Source organism: Piliocolobus tephrosceles, chromosome 4, assembly GCF_002776525.5.
Source record: "Piliocolobus tephrosceles isolate RC106 chromosome 4, ASM277652v3, whole genome shotgun sequence".
Lineage (NCBI taxonomy): Eukaryota > Metazoa > Chordata > Mammalia > Primates > Cercopithecidae > Piliocolobus > Piliocolobus tephrosceles.
This window is the reverse complement of record NC_045437.1, coordinates 106,656,105-106,673,864: the sequence shown is the minus strand read 5'-3', so window position 1 is coordinate 106,673,864 and position 17,760 is coordinate 106,656,105. Positions and strand designations below refer to the sequence as shown.

General features: G+C 37.0%; 1 protein-coding gene across 3 annotated transcripts in view; it reads right to left on the bottom strand.

Moving 5' to 3' along the window:
- Positions 1-1,907: 1,907 nt before the first annotated feature.
- Positions 1,908-17,760, bottom strand: part of MAN2A1 (mannosidase alpha class 2A member 1) — a 173,311-nt gene continuing 157,458 nt past the window's right edge. The window contains exons 21-23 of one of the 3 annotated variants that reach the window (XM_023212260.2): positions 15,986-16,180; positions 6,387-6,497; positions 2,548-4,689 (exon numbers count right to left, since the gene is read on the bottom strand). In XM_023212260.2, the coding sequence (XP_023068028.1) occupies positions 4,537-4,689; positions 6,387-6,497; positions 15,986-16,180 (459 nt within the window). In that variant the 3' untranslated portion in view covers positions 2,548-4,536. Of the gene's footprint in view, positions 4,690-6,386; positions 6,498-15,985; positions 16,181-17,760 lie in introns of all 3 variants that reach the window. The other 2 variants (XM_023212262.1, XM_023212261.2) reach the window with 2 other exon arrangements.

Sequence of the window (17,760 nt, the reverse complement as noted above, 5' to 3'; positions counted from 1 at the left end):
GATTCAGTTGAACCTAACTCTAGACTCCTAGCCATAATCATTAGCACATGAGCCAGATGAGGGCCAGTGACATTAATCCCAGGACATTTGCTGAAAAAATTAGATAAAAGTGTAGATAAAAGTACCCTTTCCACTGAAGTCTCTGAGCTGTCTGGATGCCAGTCTGGACCTGCTGGCAGCCATTCTGCCATTCAATGAGCAGACCTTGCCCAAGAATGAGGACAACTCAGGGGAAAGAAAATCCAAGAGATGCAGATAGAGCTTAGATGGCATCTCTTACCTGGCAATAGCTGTATTTGGAGTGCTATCTACCTTGAACACTAGTTACTGGACAGTTATAATTTCCTATTTTTGCTTCATCTAGTGTACAGTGGAGAAATCTCGCCCTTTACAACCTCTCTTAAGACGTTTGTTTTCTGCTTTGATATGTGGTAGTAACCAAGTACTTGCTAATTCTTCCAACTCCCCTGATCCAACTTTTCGGCATCATAACTGCCCTTTGTTAGTCTGATTCGAAGGTTTGTAAAAGGCATTGTGAACATATGCCCACCTAAAGTTTTACCAATTTTAATATTCAAATTATTTTAACATGTAAATGATCTAATTTTGTGGAGCCAAAGACTTAAGTCTCTGTTTCTCAATGACATCTATTTTTATTAACTTCTACAGATTGTTAACACTCCTGTGTGTACATAACTGGATTATTATTCTTTTTATTGAGACAGATTTTCACTCTTATTGCCCAGGCTGAAGTGCAGTGGAGCAGTCTCAGGTCACTGAAACCTCAGTGTTCTGGGTTCAAGCAATTCTCCTACCTCTGCCTCCCAAGTAGCTGGGATTACAGGTGCCCACCACCATGCCCAGCTCATTTTTGTATGTTTAGTAGAGATGGGGTTTCACCATGTTGGCCAGGCTGGTCTCAAACTCCTGGTCTCAAGTGATCCACAAGCCTCAGTCTCCTGAAGTCCTGGGATTACAAGTGTGAGGCACCACACCTGGCCTTAAGTGGATTATTTCTTAATGGCACAAGTTATCCAAACCAAGTGCAGATTTCCTAGTTAACATGTACTGTTTACCTGGCTAACCCATGTGTACCTCCCAGAATATTCTCCACCTGCGCCTGCCTCCCAGCTTTGAGGGGACTCCTCTAAAGCCATTGAAGCTTTGTAGTAGTCTGGGCCAGCAGGCTGGAGGATGACTCCAGATCCGACTCTTTCAACCCACCCTCCCTTCTGGATCAACTCACATGGACCTTCTTAGCTTCATGTCTGAGCTTACTCCCCTCCACAACTTTGTCCTGCTTATATATGGAATCTGACCACAATTTACCTACCTCCTAATGGGCTCAGAAGGCCCCGTGGGGCACAGGTGCTAGGAAGGTCCCTAGACTTCAACCGGAAAGGTGCCTCCAAATCCAGATGTAACACTAGACACCACCCATCTACAATCTTCTCTCTACAACTACATTTTCTAACTACAACTGGACTAAAGAAAGAGCAATCCAGGCCAGGTGTGGTGGCTCACACCTGTAATCCCAGCACTTTGGGAGGCCGAGGTGGGTGGATCACGAGGTCAGGAGTTCAAGACCAGCCTGGTCAAGATGGTGAAGCCTTGTAACTACTAAAAATACAAAAATTAGCCAGGAGTGGTGGTGGGTGCCTGTAATCCCAGCCACTTGGGAGGCTGAGAGAGAGAACTGCTTGAACCCAGGAGGCAGAGGTTGCAGTGACCTGAGATTGCATCACTGCAGGGTGACAGTGAGACTCTGTGTCAAAAAAAAAAAAAAAAAAAAAAGGCAATCCATCATGAAGGAACAAAGAACAGACCCTCACTACTCCCCCTACCCTTTCACTGTGTTTTAAAACATGTTTATAAAATAGGATTAAGAACTACTCTAGAGGACCATGTACATGATAAGATTATCTTTTATTAGAGATCTTATATTACATATTCCCAAAAAGATATAAAATCTTCCAAGAGAAAAATATCAAAACCTGTTGATTCCAAGGTGAACAAAATGATCAAAATGAAGGCAAACATTTTCTTCCAGACAAAGGAATATAAAAACATTTCGGCACAAGTACAACAAAGGCATGGGAAGATCATGATAATGTTTTACAACACATTTTACAGCATTTTATTTTAATCAGTATTTGTAGAAAACAAGGATGCTGAGTTCTTGAACACTGCAGTCACAAACTCAAAATTTCCAAAAAAAGGAAAGAAAACACTGAACTACTTGGTCAACTGAACATCTGTAATAATAAATGTAATGAAACCTAACCAAATAAATATGCCACTGAGATCACAACTGAAGTGTATGGTTTTTAGTGTGTGCCAGAGACATTACATTATTTAATCCGTTTTTGACCACAACCCAAAGCAAAAGCATCCTCTCTTCATTTCCCTGATGATTTATTCTAAAAGTAACTTTAAAAAGCAGAAACTTGCTGGTTAAAGAGAATTTCTGCTTTACCTGTGAACTGCTAGTAGCAACACAAGCTGAATAAAACCCCAGACTGACATGGGACAGATCCATCTCAAACAACCAGAAGTGGCAAAATCACTGTTATTGCATCAAGATTTTTTTTTTTTTTAATTTCATCTGATCAGAATTTCCAGAATGATTAAGCACACCCACTTAACCACAGAACACACTGAACTCCCACAGGAAGGTTTTACATTTAAGATGCAATGAAAATACTGATCTCATTCCTGGGGTTTGCTTCTGGCAACTCTAACATCTGTAGATGTCCACAAAAAGGAAGTCCTTTTTCTTTTTTTAGTTTTTTCCCAAAAAATGTGGAAGAAAACTTACAGTACATTTTATTGCATGAAATTACCCCTTGTAATATCTTTATCAACACTGGTATTGTTTCCTTAATTATTAAAGGCAAATGAGTTTATGAATTTAACATAACAATAATCTTAGGAGCTGCATCTTGAGTGAAAATCCAGATGATAATCAAACTATATGGTGAAAGAGAAATTGGGTTTTTATTTCTCTATAAAGATGTTGGAATGACAAAAGGTAAATGGAGGTTGAAAGCCACAGAATACGAAATCGATTAACTCAAAGAGAATTTTCAAAACTGTACATACTCAAAGACTCCTTTCTATGCTAAAGCTGAATAGTCTAAATGTTGCTATTATTTTAATGTTAAGGAAATGATAATCCCAAATAAATTTTATTAAAAGCACTGTAATGGCACATGGGCTCAGAACTTCACTTTAAGGTTAGCACATACAAAAGTTGAGAATTGAATGAACAAACATATTCCTTAGTTAGATAAACCATGATGAGCTACATAAAAGTGGGTTTCAAAACAAGATCAATTTTAAAGCATTCTCTCTTTAATATAGTTAACTACTGTGAAATGGAAACAGTAGCTGGATTTTGCATTTTACAAAATCCTTGCTTCAAGTTGCAGTTTCCTTGGCAGCAGCATATTTTAATTAACAATATTTTCCTTCCTTGTTTTGTTTTCCGACATCTCAGTACATTCAAATAGTCAAAATGTTTAGAGTAACATCACCACAAATTTAATGAAACAGATCAGTATGTGGCCAGCATTGTCAGGCAAAAATTACACAATTTATGTGTCATAGAAAGTATCCACCCCCTCCCCGATCCCGCAACATTCCCCCTTCCCCACACAGTAATATGGACACTGATTTAACAAGACTTATAAAAAAATAAGGCACATTTATTTTGATATGGTAATTTTTAAATAGAAACCCCTTCTCAGAACACCTGTATTCAAATGAGCTGTGTAAAAAGACACCTTGTGGTACCTAAAATAGGTTTATGGTACCTATGGAATTGCTTCTATTTTAGTGAAGATGGAATAAATTGCACCCATCCCACATTGTCAAGTAATGAAAATATGCCTCTTTTTCTACTGTTGAATGATTCAAAATCAGGTATTTCTGGAAATACTTAGAAAGGGTAGGAAGGGAAGGAAAAGGTCAAGAGGTACACCAGAAAAAGGTATAAAAATCAACTATGTTAATCATAAGGGTGGATAGATTGCACTTTTCCACTTACTTCAACACATAATTTTTCAAACTAGTATGAATGATTGCAACCATTTTGGCCATTAGCTTTTACCCACAAACACTTTATTCCATTTCAGCAAAAAAGGTGTTTTTGTAAAACTAATGAAGGATCAGCACACAGATACTATAAGAATCTCTTCACAACCCCTAACACAGACATAATTAGTTAGCATTTAACCTGAGATACAATCTGTTGAGAGGCTGTCTTTAAATATTCCTTAATTTGTTGCATCAATTCATACTGATGGTGGTAGTTCATGGGAGGAAGTTTTAAAAAAAAGAAACCTGATTGATAGCATGGCTTTTTTTTTTTTTTTTTTTCTTACTGTAGTGGTAAAAGAAAAAAAAAAATCACAGAATCACAGAATTCATGTTCTCACAGTAGCCAGAAGCTAAAATAATGTGCTTCTTTATTGCACGTCAAACCAAGAAAGGTATAAAAGCCAATGATTCCCAATCCAAATGTGAAAGTCAGGTTCACCTCAACCGGATTCGGAACGTGCTGATTTCCATTGGACTCAAGTTGATCTCACTTATATTCTGAGTGCCGGGAGGTGAATGCATCAAGGATAATGATGAAGGTGTGAGACTTTCAACAATAAACTTGTTAAAAAGTTTCTGTACCAACATCTGAAAAGTAAATGATAAAATTTGCATATTTAGATCAACTTTGAAGATTAGCAGCACAACTATATATTCTGTGAAAATCAGTATGAGAAGGAATAAAACAGTATGTTGAAGTTCTCTTTTGAGGAAAAAAGGGTGGATTAAATATACATATATAAGTTATTAAACATACATATGTAAGTTCTCTTTTATGGAAAAAAGGGTGAATTAAACATACACATATACATGCTTGAACATGCAGATTATCCTTAGAAGGAAACAGGAAACCAGTAATGGTCATGAGCAACAAATTCTGCATTCTTTTTTGTATTGCTTGAGAATTTTATCACGCACAGGGGCTTTTTCAATAATAGAAAGGACATCCAATGGCCAAGAAGCTTTAAAAACATCCTTATTCTCTTTTAGTCCATACTTATCCCTAACAATGGTAGTCCTCAACCACTTTTTCCTGTTCCAACAGAGTTGAGAGAGAGCACAAAGGCTCCCTACAAGGAAGGATCATTATGTCATTGAGTCCCAGTCTATAGAGGTGGACAGGTCATTTGGAAAGTGTTTCCCTCACTGCTGCCATGTTATCTGTCTCTCTGGATCGTATAACCCCCATATGACTCAAGGCCTTAATGTCAGAATGCTCAGAACCAAGTATACTTAGATCATCAACAATAAGATAGAGTGCAAATACAGTATAATAAAAAAGTAATAAAAATATCAGTGCTTTCTTGGCATCAACTCCAAGCAGGGTAGGGTAAAAGAAATGTAGAAGCTAATCTATCTAAGTAGGTTCAGGGCTCCTACCACATTTGTCTTTTCTTTTTGGACCCCACACACGCTAATTTGTAGGATTGCAACTGAATCACTTGAGTCTGGTCTACAGCATTATTTATGGGGTTTTGGAGGAAAGTTGGGTCAGCTGAGCTGCCTGGTGAGGCAGACCTGCCTGTGTGCCTAAATCAGCCCAGCTGCCTTCTCTGAGTCATGGCCCTTTCAGTGACAAAGGCAGGAGATTGGAGGTTTGTTTCCTTCCAAGGACAGGCTTGATGGAACTGCCAGAAAGACCAACTTGAAAAGAAATAACAAATGGGCAGCCAGCAAGCTGTGTTCAGACTGAGGATCTGTTTGGCCTGCACAGTGTTGACTCATATGCAAATCTGCACTAATCAGAAGACCAAGACCTACATTTATTTCCCAAGGGAAAACAACTGATTGGTGCTACGTACAGCTGCCTCCTGGGCTGTGGGTGGATTATCCTACTAGCCTACAGTCTCAATTTTCCCAGTTGCTTCTTTATGGCTACCTCCATAAAACTTCAGTTATTATAAACTTGCCCTGGCCTCTGTAGGACTTAGGTTTACCAGTGCTGAACTAAATGATATGTGAGCATGTATGGTTCAGGGGAGGAGAAAACTGGGGGACTGGGAACAAGGCACTTTGTAGGCCGGAAATAGAAGGCTGAGGAAATGACAAGAGCATTGCCTTCAAATGTGCATAAACTCCAGCTATACCTTTTGATGTTGACAAGGAAAGCAGGCTGAAGTTTTGAGAAAGTGTATTTTTCAGTTGGGGAGATTCAAACTAATTTGCAGACTGATGAAACTGAGACAGTAAAAAGGCAATGAAACATGATCTTATTGTCAAGATTCTTTGCAGAAAGAGATTTCAAAGTGCACTAACAGTAAGCAAAAATAACCTTTTCAACTTACCTTTCCCTGAGTAGTAGAACAAAACAGCCCTGTGCCTTTGCTAGAGAACCGACAATCAAACCCTTTTCTGTGGAGGATTAAGGCTGCCTCATTGGAATGCCCATTGCCCACCTAAAAATTAGCAGAAGGGAGTCACACCGCGCAGGCAATAAAGCAAATATTTACAGTACTTCACACACCACTCTCTTGATGTCAGCATCCAAAAACACGTTTATTTAGCAAGAAAGTTAGGCAAATTCATTTCTCCTCAGGCCCATGCTCCCTGCCCATTCACCTGCTACTATCCTCTCCTACCTGTACTGAGCCAGATGAGATTATGTTCTAAGGTTACTTGTTAGGTAACCTCATGCCTTGGTTTCTCCTATAATCCCCGAGGACTTAGGTTTCCTTATGTCCATATATTATTTGTTTTATCAGAGTTTCTTCAAATAAAGCATTTTGCTTTCATCTTACTTTTTGAACACACATGTCAGTTGAATAAATTGCACCTGAACTTAGTCCTTATCTGGTCATTGAATGATATACCATCTAACTTAAAAGTCATACATGCTTCTTTATTGAACACTAATTTTTGCTAACTGCATTCTTAATCTTTGATGTATTGATTCATTATTTTTATATTAGAGCTATTTAAATTGAGTTATGCTTTCACTTGGTAGGCCAGTTCACATTTATCAGTTTGATGTATCATTTAAATTGACACTACAGAAGCTATTGTGGATGGGCAGGCAAAAATAAAAATACCCGCCTGACAAGTCAGCTAAGAGTGTAGTATACCTTTTCTCGCAATAAAATTTCTCATATCCATTTAAGTATCAATGTCATGAATGGTTCAGGTCTCTGAATATTTTAAAATACAATTATCTTAATAAATTTTATGTTTCCTAAAGTTGGAAGGTGTTTATGATAAATGAATTTAAAATCCCTGGAAAAATTAAGAAACATATAGTTTTTGAAAAAAGAGTCATGTGCTGCTTAGCACTGACACTGTGATAAAACTGATTCTTTCCTCTGTTCTCTGGTCACAGACAGGACTATGCCCAAACTCTTGATCATCCTCACCAGGGGATAAGATTTTTTAATGTACTAAAGAGACATCTTTCCTGAATAGCTGCCAGAATCTCCACCACTGATTTGATTTTAATGTGCCTGAACAGTTTAAAGCTGTCCTCACCTCAGAGTCTTGGCTGGAATAACCTATGTTATGATGTTTCACACTGATATTTTGTAGCGGTACTGCTAAGACTTTGTTTGAAGGAAATGTCATTTAAGGAATTCTGAGTCATCACAAGACCACAATACACACAGCAATTTTAAATCATATAATAAAAATTTCTAATGCATTTCAATACATTTAAAACACCCTCCCCACGTAGTAGAAAAATAAATAGGAAAATCCTTCATTTATGGTATCATTTGATCTCCCAAAGAAAAACAAAGAGGACTCTATCATGTGCCAACTGTGAAACCTTAGGATAGGAATTTCTTCTTCCTAAATATCTATTTTTTTGCCTGCAAAATGGAGGCAATGCTTATATTATTTCCTTCATGAGTCACTGTGTGGATTAACCTGCTGGAAATACTATGTAAGCAGCCTCACACTGCCTTGTAGGGCAGAATGCGTTAGTGCAGGAGCTGTGCAGTAAGAGTGGTTCAGAGCCTGAGTGGGGAGTCAGACAGCTGGAGATCTGGATCTTTGCTCTGCAATTTACTAGCTGTGGATTTCAACAAAACCAGGTTTTCCTTTTCCATAAAATGAAGATGAAATGAAATGAAATAGCTTAACAAAGATCTGGTCAAGTGTCTGGCACACATGAAGCCCTTAGCATAAATTTCCTTTATTGACATTACAACTTTGTAGCTGAAGACTCAGGGAACTCCTAAATTATATGTCTAGAGTCATATATCAAAATCATAACAAAGTCTGTATTCAGATTAACAGCTTAGAAACCCTCTTCATTAAGCTCTTTTAAAAGCACATATCACTATTAACCTAAAGCATTTGGCCTTTTTAACTCATGGGTCCATCCTTACTTATCACTTGATAGCATGCATTGCTACAATTCTTGCAACACATTTGCTCTTGGAATAATGAATTCCTAAGGCCTTTATAGCAACAGAAGGGGACAAAAAAAGTTGGGAGGGAAACACCTTTGGAATTCTACATTTGAATTCTATAAGAGATTTAAACCGACAATACAAAAATAGAGATAAAAGTCATAAAAATTAACTTTCACTGATAGAAAAAGTTACACTTTCTCTCAAAACTAAAATTACATCACTTTTGTAAGAACAAACTGAAATAGCAATCATCTTTGTCCAAGTTTTTAAAAAATCAAATATTCATGAAAGTATCAGTTTTCAAGCAAAAATACCTGAGGCAAAGCAGCAGTTTTTCAGTTTCAAAGTCTGTCTAGACATTTATTTCCAAGAAAACTGTTTTTCAAAGTAGGGAAACTGTGAATTTAAATTGAATATGCATGCAGGAAAACAGATACCTTCAAGTAGTTACACTGTATGCTCTAGGAGAGTAAAAAGATTTTGGAAGAACTACTTTTACATTCATTAATGCATTAGTAATATCTGGACCCCATAAAATGGGAGGATGTGGGGAAGAAAATTTACAATTTTTGAAACTGTGCCAAGCACTGTGGTAGGTAACTATCTTTGTAAAACAGATTAGATCACTTTCAAGGCTGGATTACTGAAGTAAGGCCGGCGTATTCAAAAGTTGCACAGAGAAAACCCATTGCAAACTTAATTCAGAGGATATAAACAACATTCAGCTCACAGACTAAGCTGGGTCTCTGAGACTTTTCCAGCAACTTGGTGGAGTATGGGGAAAGATGATTTGGTTTGCAGAATGAAGCCATCAGATAAAGCGGGGCTTAGAGAAAGCTGGATCAGACCAATGACTTTTTCTACCATGAACCATTTATGTGACTTTGAGTAAACCTCTACAAATTCATCAAGCTAAGCTGGACCTGTGAAGAGTCCCTCTGAGGACTGAGGGTCAACCGCAGTGACAATATCAGTCATTGCTAATACCTGTTGAGCACTTGCTGTGTGCCATACCCTGTGCAGAATGCGTTTCATTAATTAACTCATTTTATCTCACAACAACCTTTGAAATATTTGAGGTGGTATATGAATTTGTATTAAAATATGTAAATATATGGGAAAATCTCTATCGCAAAGCATTCTCTCTCATACTCAAATAGCAATGACCACTAGTGATCTTGGATTAGCCCTTAGTCTTTTCCCGCCAATGGTTGGGATATCCTTCTGTAGGTGTCCTATTATTACTGAGGACACAAGAAAAATAGTGTATTCCCTCATACTTTCAGTGCTCCCTCTCCCTTCTTGTTCCCATGCAAGACAGTATAAGGTTCTGAGAAGCCATCTGGACTCAGACACACCTGCGTGTGCTCCCAGGACCACATTTAATGGCTGTGTGCCCGAGACAGTTAACTATCATATCTCTAGGTCAGTTACTTTCCTATTCTGTAAGATGGGATGAAAATACTGCCTACCTTCTTAGTGTTGTTGTGAGAGCTTTTCATGTAAAGCACTTGGCACAATGACTGGCAAACAGACAATTTTAGATATGTAATTTTTAAACATCTGAGGAATTAGTAACACAGTATTAAGTTGGTGCAAAAGTAATTGTAGCTTTGCCATTACTTTTAATAGTAAAAACTGCAATTACTTTTGTACCAACCTAAAATATCAGGAATAAGTAAAAATGACATCAAGATTTACTCTGGCAATAAATGTCAACCTCTAATTTATAAAGAAGTGCCAATGTTTTTACCTCCTTATTAGTGATAATCACCATTGTTCATGACTGAACTATCACAGGTAAGAACCTTTACTTGTCAAGCACTCATAGGGCTTACTATGTGCCACACACTGTTCTAAGCACTTTACTAACACTAAAATTATCTCCAATCCTCAGAACATCTCTAAGGTGAGTATTATTACCATTTCCATGTTACTAAGGAGGAGGCTGAGACTCAGAGAGTTAAGTGACTTGCTCTAAGTCACATGGTTAGAAAGCGAAGCAGACAAGCTCATACCTAGGACATCTGATTCCAAAGTTTAAGCTTTTAACAGCTTCCTTCTCCTACCTTTGCATTAGCTATGAATTTGTGCTCATAGATACCTAGCCAGGAGAGAAAAGATAAAAATTATTTTTGATGTAAAATAACAAAATACTGTAAACTAAAGGAGATAACCCCTTCAATTTATGGCTGAAAAAGGGGAGTATTGACTGATGGTTCCAGCAGAGATAAAACTGTGACTTATCAAAAAACATATCAATTCAGAAATCAAGCTTTGGAAATTGTAATTTCCCTCCATCTACCACCTATCCACCTCTCCATTATCCCCACTTCAAATAGGATTTAAGGCCATTCTGGAAATTATACACACATGACAGTCTCTTCTAAGGAAAAAGCAGGTGAATAGTCCTCTACTGAAGATCTTAAGATGTGAGTTACGTCATTCCTCTCTCGCACCAAAAGAAACAGTAAACTTTCAGAAACTGTAGTAAACACTATGTGTGCACCCACCATTTATGGGGAAAAGAGGGACCATAACTTTGGCCAAATTCTCCAGGACTCATGGGACCCCGCGCTTCTCACAGAGTTAGTAAGGTGAACATAGATTAAGGCACGGCTACACATCTGGTGAGAAAATTTCTCCAACCCACTCAGATTCTTTGAAAATACCTAACGCTCATCTCTAGTGCATTCTAGCAGCTGGAAAGGTTGTAAGTCCAAAGACAGGAAATAACCAGCAGAAATTCATTTTTTAGGGTGCTCATTAAAATGGCCAATAATAGCTATCCTGTTTTGATCAACAAGATAAAATGACAGAAAGAAAGGGAAGGTAAACGGCTGTTCTTAGATATGTACAACAAAGGAATTTTTTTTTCCCACAATTTTCACCTTTCCAGAAGCTAGGAGATCAATAAAGCACCAATCAATTCTTATAAGAAAGACAAATAAAATAAAATCCTCAAACTGCCTTTTATAAGAAAAGAAGAGGCAGAATGAACAAGTGGAGAGATAAAATCCTATTCAGTAAGTGCTGCTGATATTGAAATGATGGTTAACTATTTGCAAGAAACAGTTAAATACAAATCAAAATAAATTACATAGAGAATAAAGAGTTAAGATATATATGTATATATATGTGTATATATGTATATATATTTTTTATAAACATGATATATATAATATATATGTAAGATATATATATGATATATCATATTTATATAAAATAAATACGTCTAAATATAAAAGTCATGGAAATAATCTAAAAAAAGAAAAAGAAAAAGAGTTGAACTACATATCACTTTTCTAAAGTGATTCCAAGTAGAATGGCTCCATGAAGCTGAGCTTAACCATCTTCCTCTTTGTCCCTCTATTCTAGGCTGAACCTGCAGCTCCAGCTTCAGAAGGCTGACTCATGATCGGTCCTCCCATGAGATCCTCCCAGCATCTTCTATACCCAATCTCCCTTCTTCTTAAATAATGGTCCTTTCCTGATGACAAGGCTTTTGTATTTAGTGTATTTGAGTGGTGTTCCTGTTCCCAAGGTTTCAAACCTTTACAGAAGCTTCTTCGTAGTATCTCAAGCTCTTCATGGTGTAGGGAAAGGGGGTGATCAAGGAAAAGAGTTGAAAGACTGGTCAACAAAATAGGAAGGCTAACGGGTAAGTTTGTAGATAGTGGCTGGAATGGGCGAGGCCACGCAGCATGCTGTGAGGCAGGGTTTCAAGAGATGTTTGTTCCCCTCTTCATCTGAATACAAATATATGGCATATAATCATCTCCAAAAATTGATATAAAGCAGAAAAACAAGATATGTCTGTCTAAAAGCAAGATATGTCTATACAAAAATGTAAACTCATCTACTAATACAGAGCAATCCTGGAAAGCTTGGACTTTTACAAACAAATGTAGTAATTCTAAAAAAGTCAAATGCTACCCTCTGAGGCCACACACAGCACTGAGATTCAGAGGCCTGGCTGTAGGTCTGATTCTGCCATTTGTGGCTGAGTGATTTTATCATTTAACTTCGCTCTAACTCTTACTTTCCTAATTTAGGAAATGGAGATAACTCAGCAATTTCATCAGAAAAATTTCTAAAAATTATGAATTCCTAGGCTCTCCTCCCCAGCCCTATAGAATCAGAATCTCAGAGATCTGGAAATTTGTAAAAGTCTCTATGTTTAAAATCTCCCCTGTGTGATCCGGACACAGTGAATCTGAGGACTAGTAGTTGAAACTGCTGAACCACCTCAGTGGGTTATTATACCTGCAGCCTGCAACTCGCCTCCCTCACTGTTCTTCGAATATATAACCCCTTATCCCAGGAGTTACACATTGGAAGCTTCTAGCTCACAGAAACAGGAACCCAACCAAAATGCTTAGGTGTGGCTTCTGCACTTATTCATTGAGTTATTTTGGTCTTTCTTTTAGTATAAGCATGGAATTACACTGGACACTTTGTAAGCACAGCTTTCTTTGAATCAATACCCACAACAGTTCCCTTCAATGATTATCTTTCTATTATCAGGTTAGGGCAATTCTTCAAAGAAGTGGTTTTGAATGGACCAATCCTTCCTCTTGGATTACTAGCGGGCTTTTAAACAACTGTTATAAATATGTGCTAAGAGTCAAAGGCTAACACAGGAACTGGCACCAACTGATATTATATGATAATGCAAAACTCTCAAGTATTTAGTTCTGATTATATGCCAGCATGGTAGTTATCAATAGGCATTATTAACATTTCAGTTTTTAATCCTCTTGGTCAAATCTTTATGTTGTTAAGTTGCTCTCTATTCCCTCTGCTAAAACCCCAATCTGCACCCAAGTTGGAGTGTCATTAGGATAACAAGGTATGTTTACAAAGTGCTTTTGTTTTCAAAAGGCTTTCACAATAGGATTTCATCTGTTTTTAGCAAAAGACCTGACACAGCAATACGTGACATTAACCTCATGTTATAAATGGTAGCTGAGTCAGCAGGGAGGGTGGCCCACCTGTCCAAAGACACGAAGAACAACGGGAAGCCAGGTGGCTGCAGTGAGTAGAGGCCAGGCTGCAGAGGGCCTGAATGCTCAGTGTCTGAGCCAATTCAGGAGGCAATGGGATTTTTCATCTGAGAAGGGATTAGATTTGTATTACAAGAAAACAGTCAAAAGCAGGAAGGATGTGAAGAAGTGAGTGACCACTTAAAAAAGGTGACATAAAAAACAAGTTCCAGACTTTGCTTACAGAAGGTAAAACCCTATGCTCACTGACTCTAGTCAGCTCCAGCTGCTTCCAAAAAACAATCACATTTAAAACAACTACAGTGGAGGAGCCACCTAGAAGTGAGGCTAAGGGATGGTGACCGCCCATCCTCCCCAGAAGCTTCTGGGTTCTTCAGGTCGCTGATGTCCTCTACCATCTATGCTGGGTGGTGGTAACCTGAAGCCCAGAGTATTTGATGCCCTCTACTCTATTCTTTCCATTTCTTTTAGCTCACTGATTTATGACATGACACCTCAGGGAGCCAAAATGTAGACCTACAAAAAACCACAGCAGAATCCTAGCAAAAACATCTACACAATTCACTGATTCAAAATAGTTTTTGAGATCTTTTGTGCAGGCACTGTTCTTCAGGGGGATATAGCGATGAATAAAGGACAAGCACAGCTCTCATGGAGCTTCTGTTCTGGCCACATATCTCTCTGGCCTCAGGGCCTTCACACTTGCTCTTTTCCTGGAGTACTCTACCCCCAGAAATCTGCAGGAGTCTCTTATTCTCTGACTTTTTTCAGATTTTTACTCCATTATCACCCCTGTGAGGCCCTCTCTACACACCTTAATCAAAATTGTGTTGCCTCCTCTGAATGGCCCTTCGCTTTTTACTCCTTCATAACACTTAACACCATCTAACATATATTTCTCTTACTTTTTCTTATTTTTCTCCTCCCATTAGATTCTAAGCTCCAGAAGGGCAGAGGCATTTGTCTGTTTTGTTCACAACCGTACCCCTAGTGCCTATGGCAGTAACTGGCATGTAGTGGGTAGGAAATAAATCCTGCAAGTTCACTCATATGATTTTGAAAAGCCTTTCCATACACACACACATACACATGCCTTAAGCATTTGCTTGTAGTCATTATTACAAGTCATATATGTTTGCCTGCATAGCCAAGCATAAGTTCCTTATCTCTGAAGGAAACCAAAATACTTTTCTCTCAAAAAACTGAGGATTATTGAGCTGAAGAAGGAAAAACACCAGGGGGCCATTCTGTCCCTTCTTCTGTCTGTTTGATTTTTACAGCAGTTTACAAATACAAGAAGTCTTCAGCCCTTCCTCTCTGCCTTTTCTTGTCTAAAGACGGGCCCCTTTACAAGGCTTGCTAATCAGCTAAGAGACAGCAGTGCTAGAGCATCTAGGAACAGACTTTACTCTTCCCTTAAATTTATCCTCCCACACTTTCCTGCCTTTTGGAAGCCTGAAGATGCTTTCTTCTTTGTCTTGTCTCTAGAGGATTTATGGCTCTTTGTTAAAACATTATTTAGGCAAGGTTCCAAAACCACTGCCTTGGGAAAAAAATACTTTTGAACTGAGGCCTCTCCCAAGTGACGGGCATAGCATGTACAATATACTATTGCTATTTTTCCCCTGTTTATCTGACCTTTATTTTCAAAAGTGTCTCAACTAAAAATCTATAAAGGAAAAAAAGAAATTACATTTTTTTATCCTATATCTTAGACATAAAGTTGTAAATCTCTAACGTTCAAATTATAGGCATTTATCCTTACTTTATTGCTTTAGTTCTTTGTTCTAAATTAAACAATTCTCATCTCTTATATGGTCTTTAAACATGAGCATCCTCTTCTTTTCATACTTAGGCCTTTACCATGAGGTATTTTCCACAGAATCCATAACCACTTACTATTTCCAGCTAAATCTATGTCAATTTGCAATATCAAAACAGCTTTGCAACACATAAGAACAATGTCAAATGTCTAATTCTTGTTCTTTCCAAATGTTATTTTTTTGATGTTAAAAACAGGTATGTATATAACTGTAGTCTAACTAAGTTAAATTTCATACCTAATAAAACTTCCCTATGCTTTTCCTCTAATATTTCTTCTAAACAGTTGGTTTTCTAATGGGAAACTGAGTTGCAGTGATTCTCAAGAGAAAGGTACGAAAATGCAAAGTCTCTGATACAGAAAGAACTAAGTACTATTTCTCTAGCTTCTGAGAGATACTGTCTAATAAGGAGAAATGTATGGGAAAAGTCAGTAGTACTAAACTTGAGGCCCAGATTGCCCACCTACTAATGATATTTCCTGACCTGCTTGCCATACAGAATTTAAGAGCAAATTAGTATCAGGATATGCTTTAAAATACAGAGCAATAGTCAAATGAAAGGCATGAAGCTTTCGGCTAAAGGTGAAGCCCTGTTAATAATTCCTCAAAGCATAGTAAAGCATACATTACTTTTTTCCCCTTTCCTTACCCCCTTAAAACAAGTACATAATAAATAGTAATTTTGTATAAGACATATTTTGAGACATACCTTTGACTGTATTGTTCTCAGATTAACCAGATGAATGTCACAAGGCAAAGATGACTGTAATGGAGAGAATTCACCTTCCAGATCAAGGGTAGGTGAAGAGAACTTATTTGCCATTGGAAAGACTGGATGATTCATGAAAGAAGAAGTCATGTGGCTAAGGAGAGAAGGATAACTGACCGAATTCTTTTCTTCTTCCTATTAAGAAAAAACAAAAATGTTTAAGAGGTCTATATTTCCAGTTCTCATCACATTAAAGAACTATCTGAGACGGTTTAAATATAAAAATATATGAATAATTTGGTTTTATTTTATAAATAACAGTCTTAGAAAACACTCCATAAACTATCAAGTTTAGTTGTAAGCAATACAAGAAAATAAACAGTGCATATCTAACTCATATGTTTAAAATCTCTCTCCCATTGATTTAATACTAAAAATAATGAAAATATTTCCTGCAAACATTTTAGGACAAGGCACACCTTTTTATGAAAATTATCAACCTATCACAAAACTTTCAAAGCATAAGGATTGGGCTGTACATAGATTACATGTTGTGCATCATCAAATATTATCTCCCTTCTCAGGTTTCATCCACCATATTCTTGTGGTTTCATTTATACACCTTAACAAGACCATAAAGGCATGTACTGATTCAAAGCTAAAGTCCATCTATGTTACCAAATGATAGGAACTAAATGTTACCTAATGATAGAATTTAAAGAAAACAAAACTCTCAAAATAAATCCAATTTTAAAATATAAATAACATAGGTGGCATGCCTAGATCATCTGATTGTTTTCTTTCAACTTGGTAAATCAATGCCCATTGTTTCACTATTTTAATCCAAAACTAGAAGTGTTAAATACATTACTGAAGTTATCACACACTTACATAGTATATGATTATTCCACATAATTTAAAATGCTTTAGTCTTTGCTGTGATATGTGGTTAAAGGCAACACTTCTGTAGGTTCAAACATTAAATAAGCTACTAATGTTGGTAGATTAAATATGCTAGACGACATGCAAAATTAAGTCAATGACTGAGTACAATCTTAACCAATAATGCCTAAAGAGTAAAAACAGACACTAATAACTTAGAAAATAATTTATGCAGAAAGGTCCTTTGATCACCTGTTATATTTGAACCAAATTTAATTTTGTATCTTATTTTTTAAAATGATTACTCCATTGATATCTTCTGATTTTGCATCCTTTTTGTAATATAAGGCTCAGATAAAAGGCTTGGCTACTGATCTGTGTGAAAAGACAGGATTTATAGAGATATAGAGCTTAAAATTCAGAATGTCAGATTAGCATTGCACAGAAGGGTGCGAGCAAAAAGTGACTAGCATCGTGCCAGAAGCTAACATTAGATGTCATTACAATTCAGACCATGGAGAGAGAAAAAGAAAAATTTAAGACAGCAGAGGGACACAGCAATATTAAGATACTGACAAAAAATCAGGTCTGAAAGAATTGTAAAAAATGTATCCATTCCACATTTTTTTAAAAGAAAGATTAAATAAAGCATATAAAATAATATTCTTCAACAATACTGAAATTTAATGCAGCTTGTAGAATAACATGAATAAAGAGGGAATAATTTCAACAAGATATTTTAAATGTACTCCAAGATCAAAGAACTTCATAATCTAGGTTAGGACTGCTGACTCATCATTCATGAGTAATGAAACATAAAAGATTCAAACAGAAAAGAAAACACCTCCCTTATCAAATTTGGGAAGTATTAAGTCCACTCTGGGTCAAGAAAC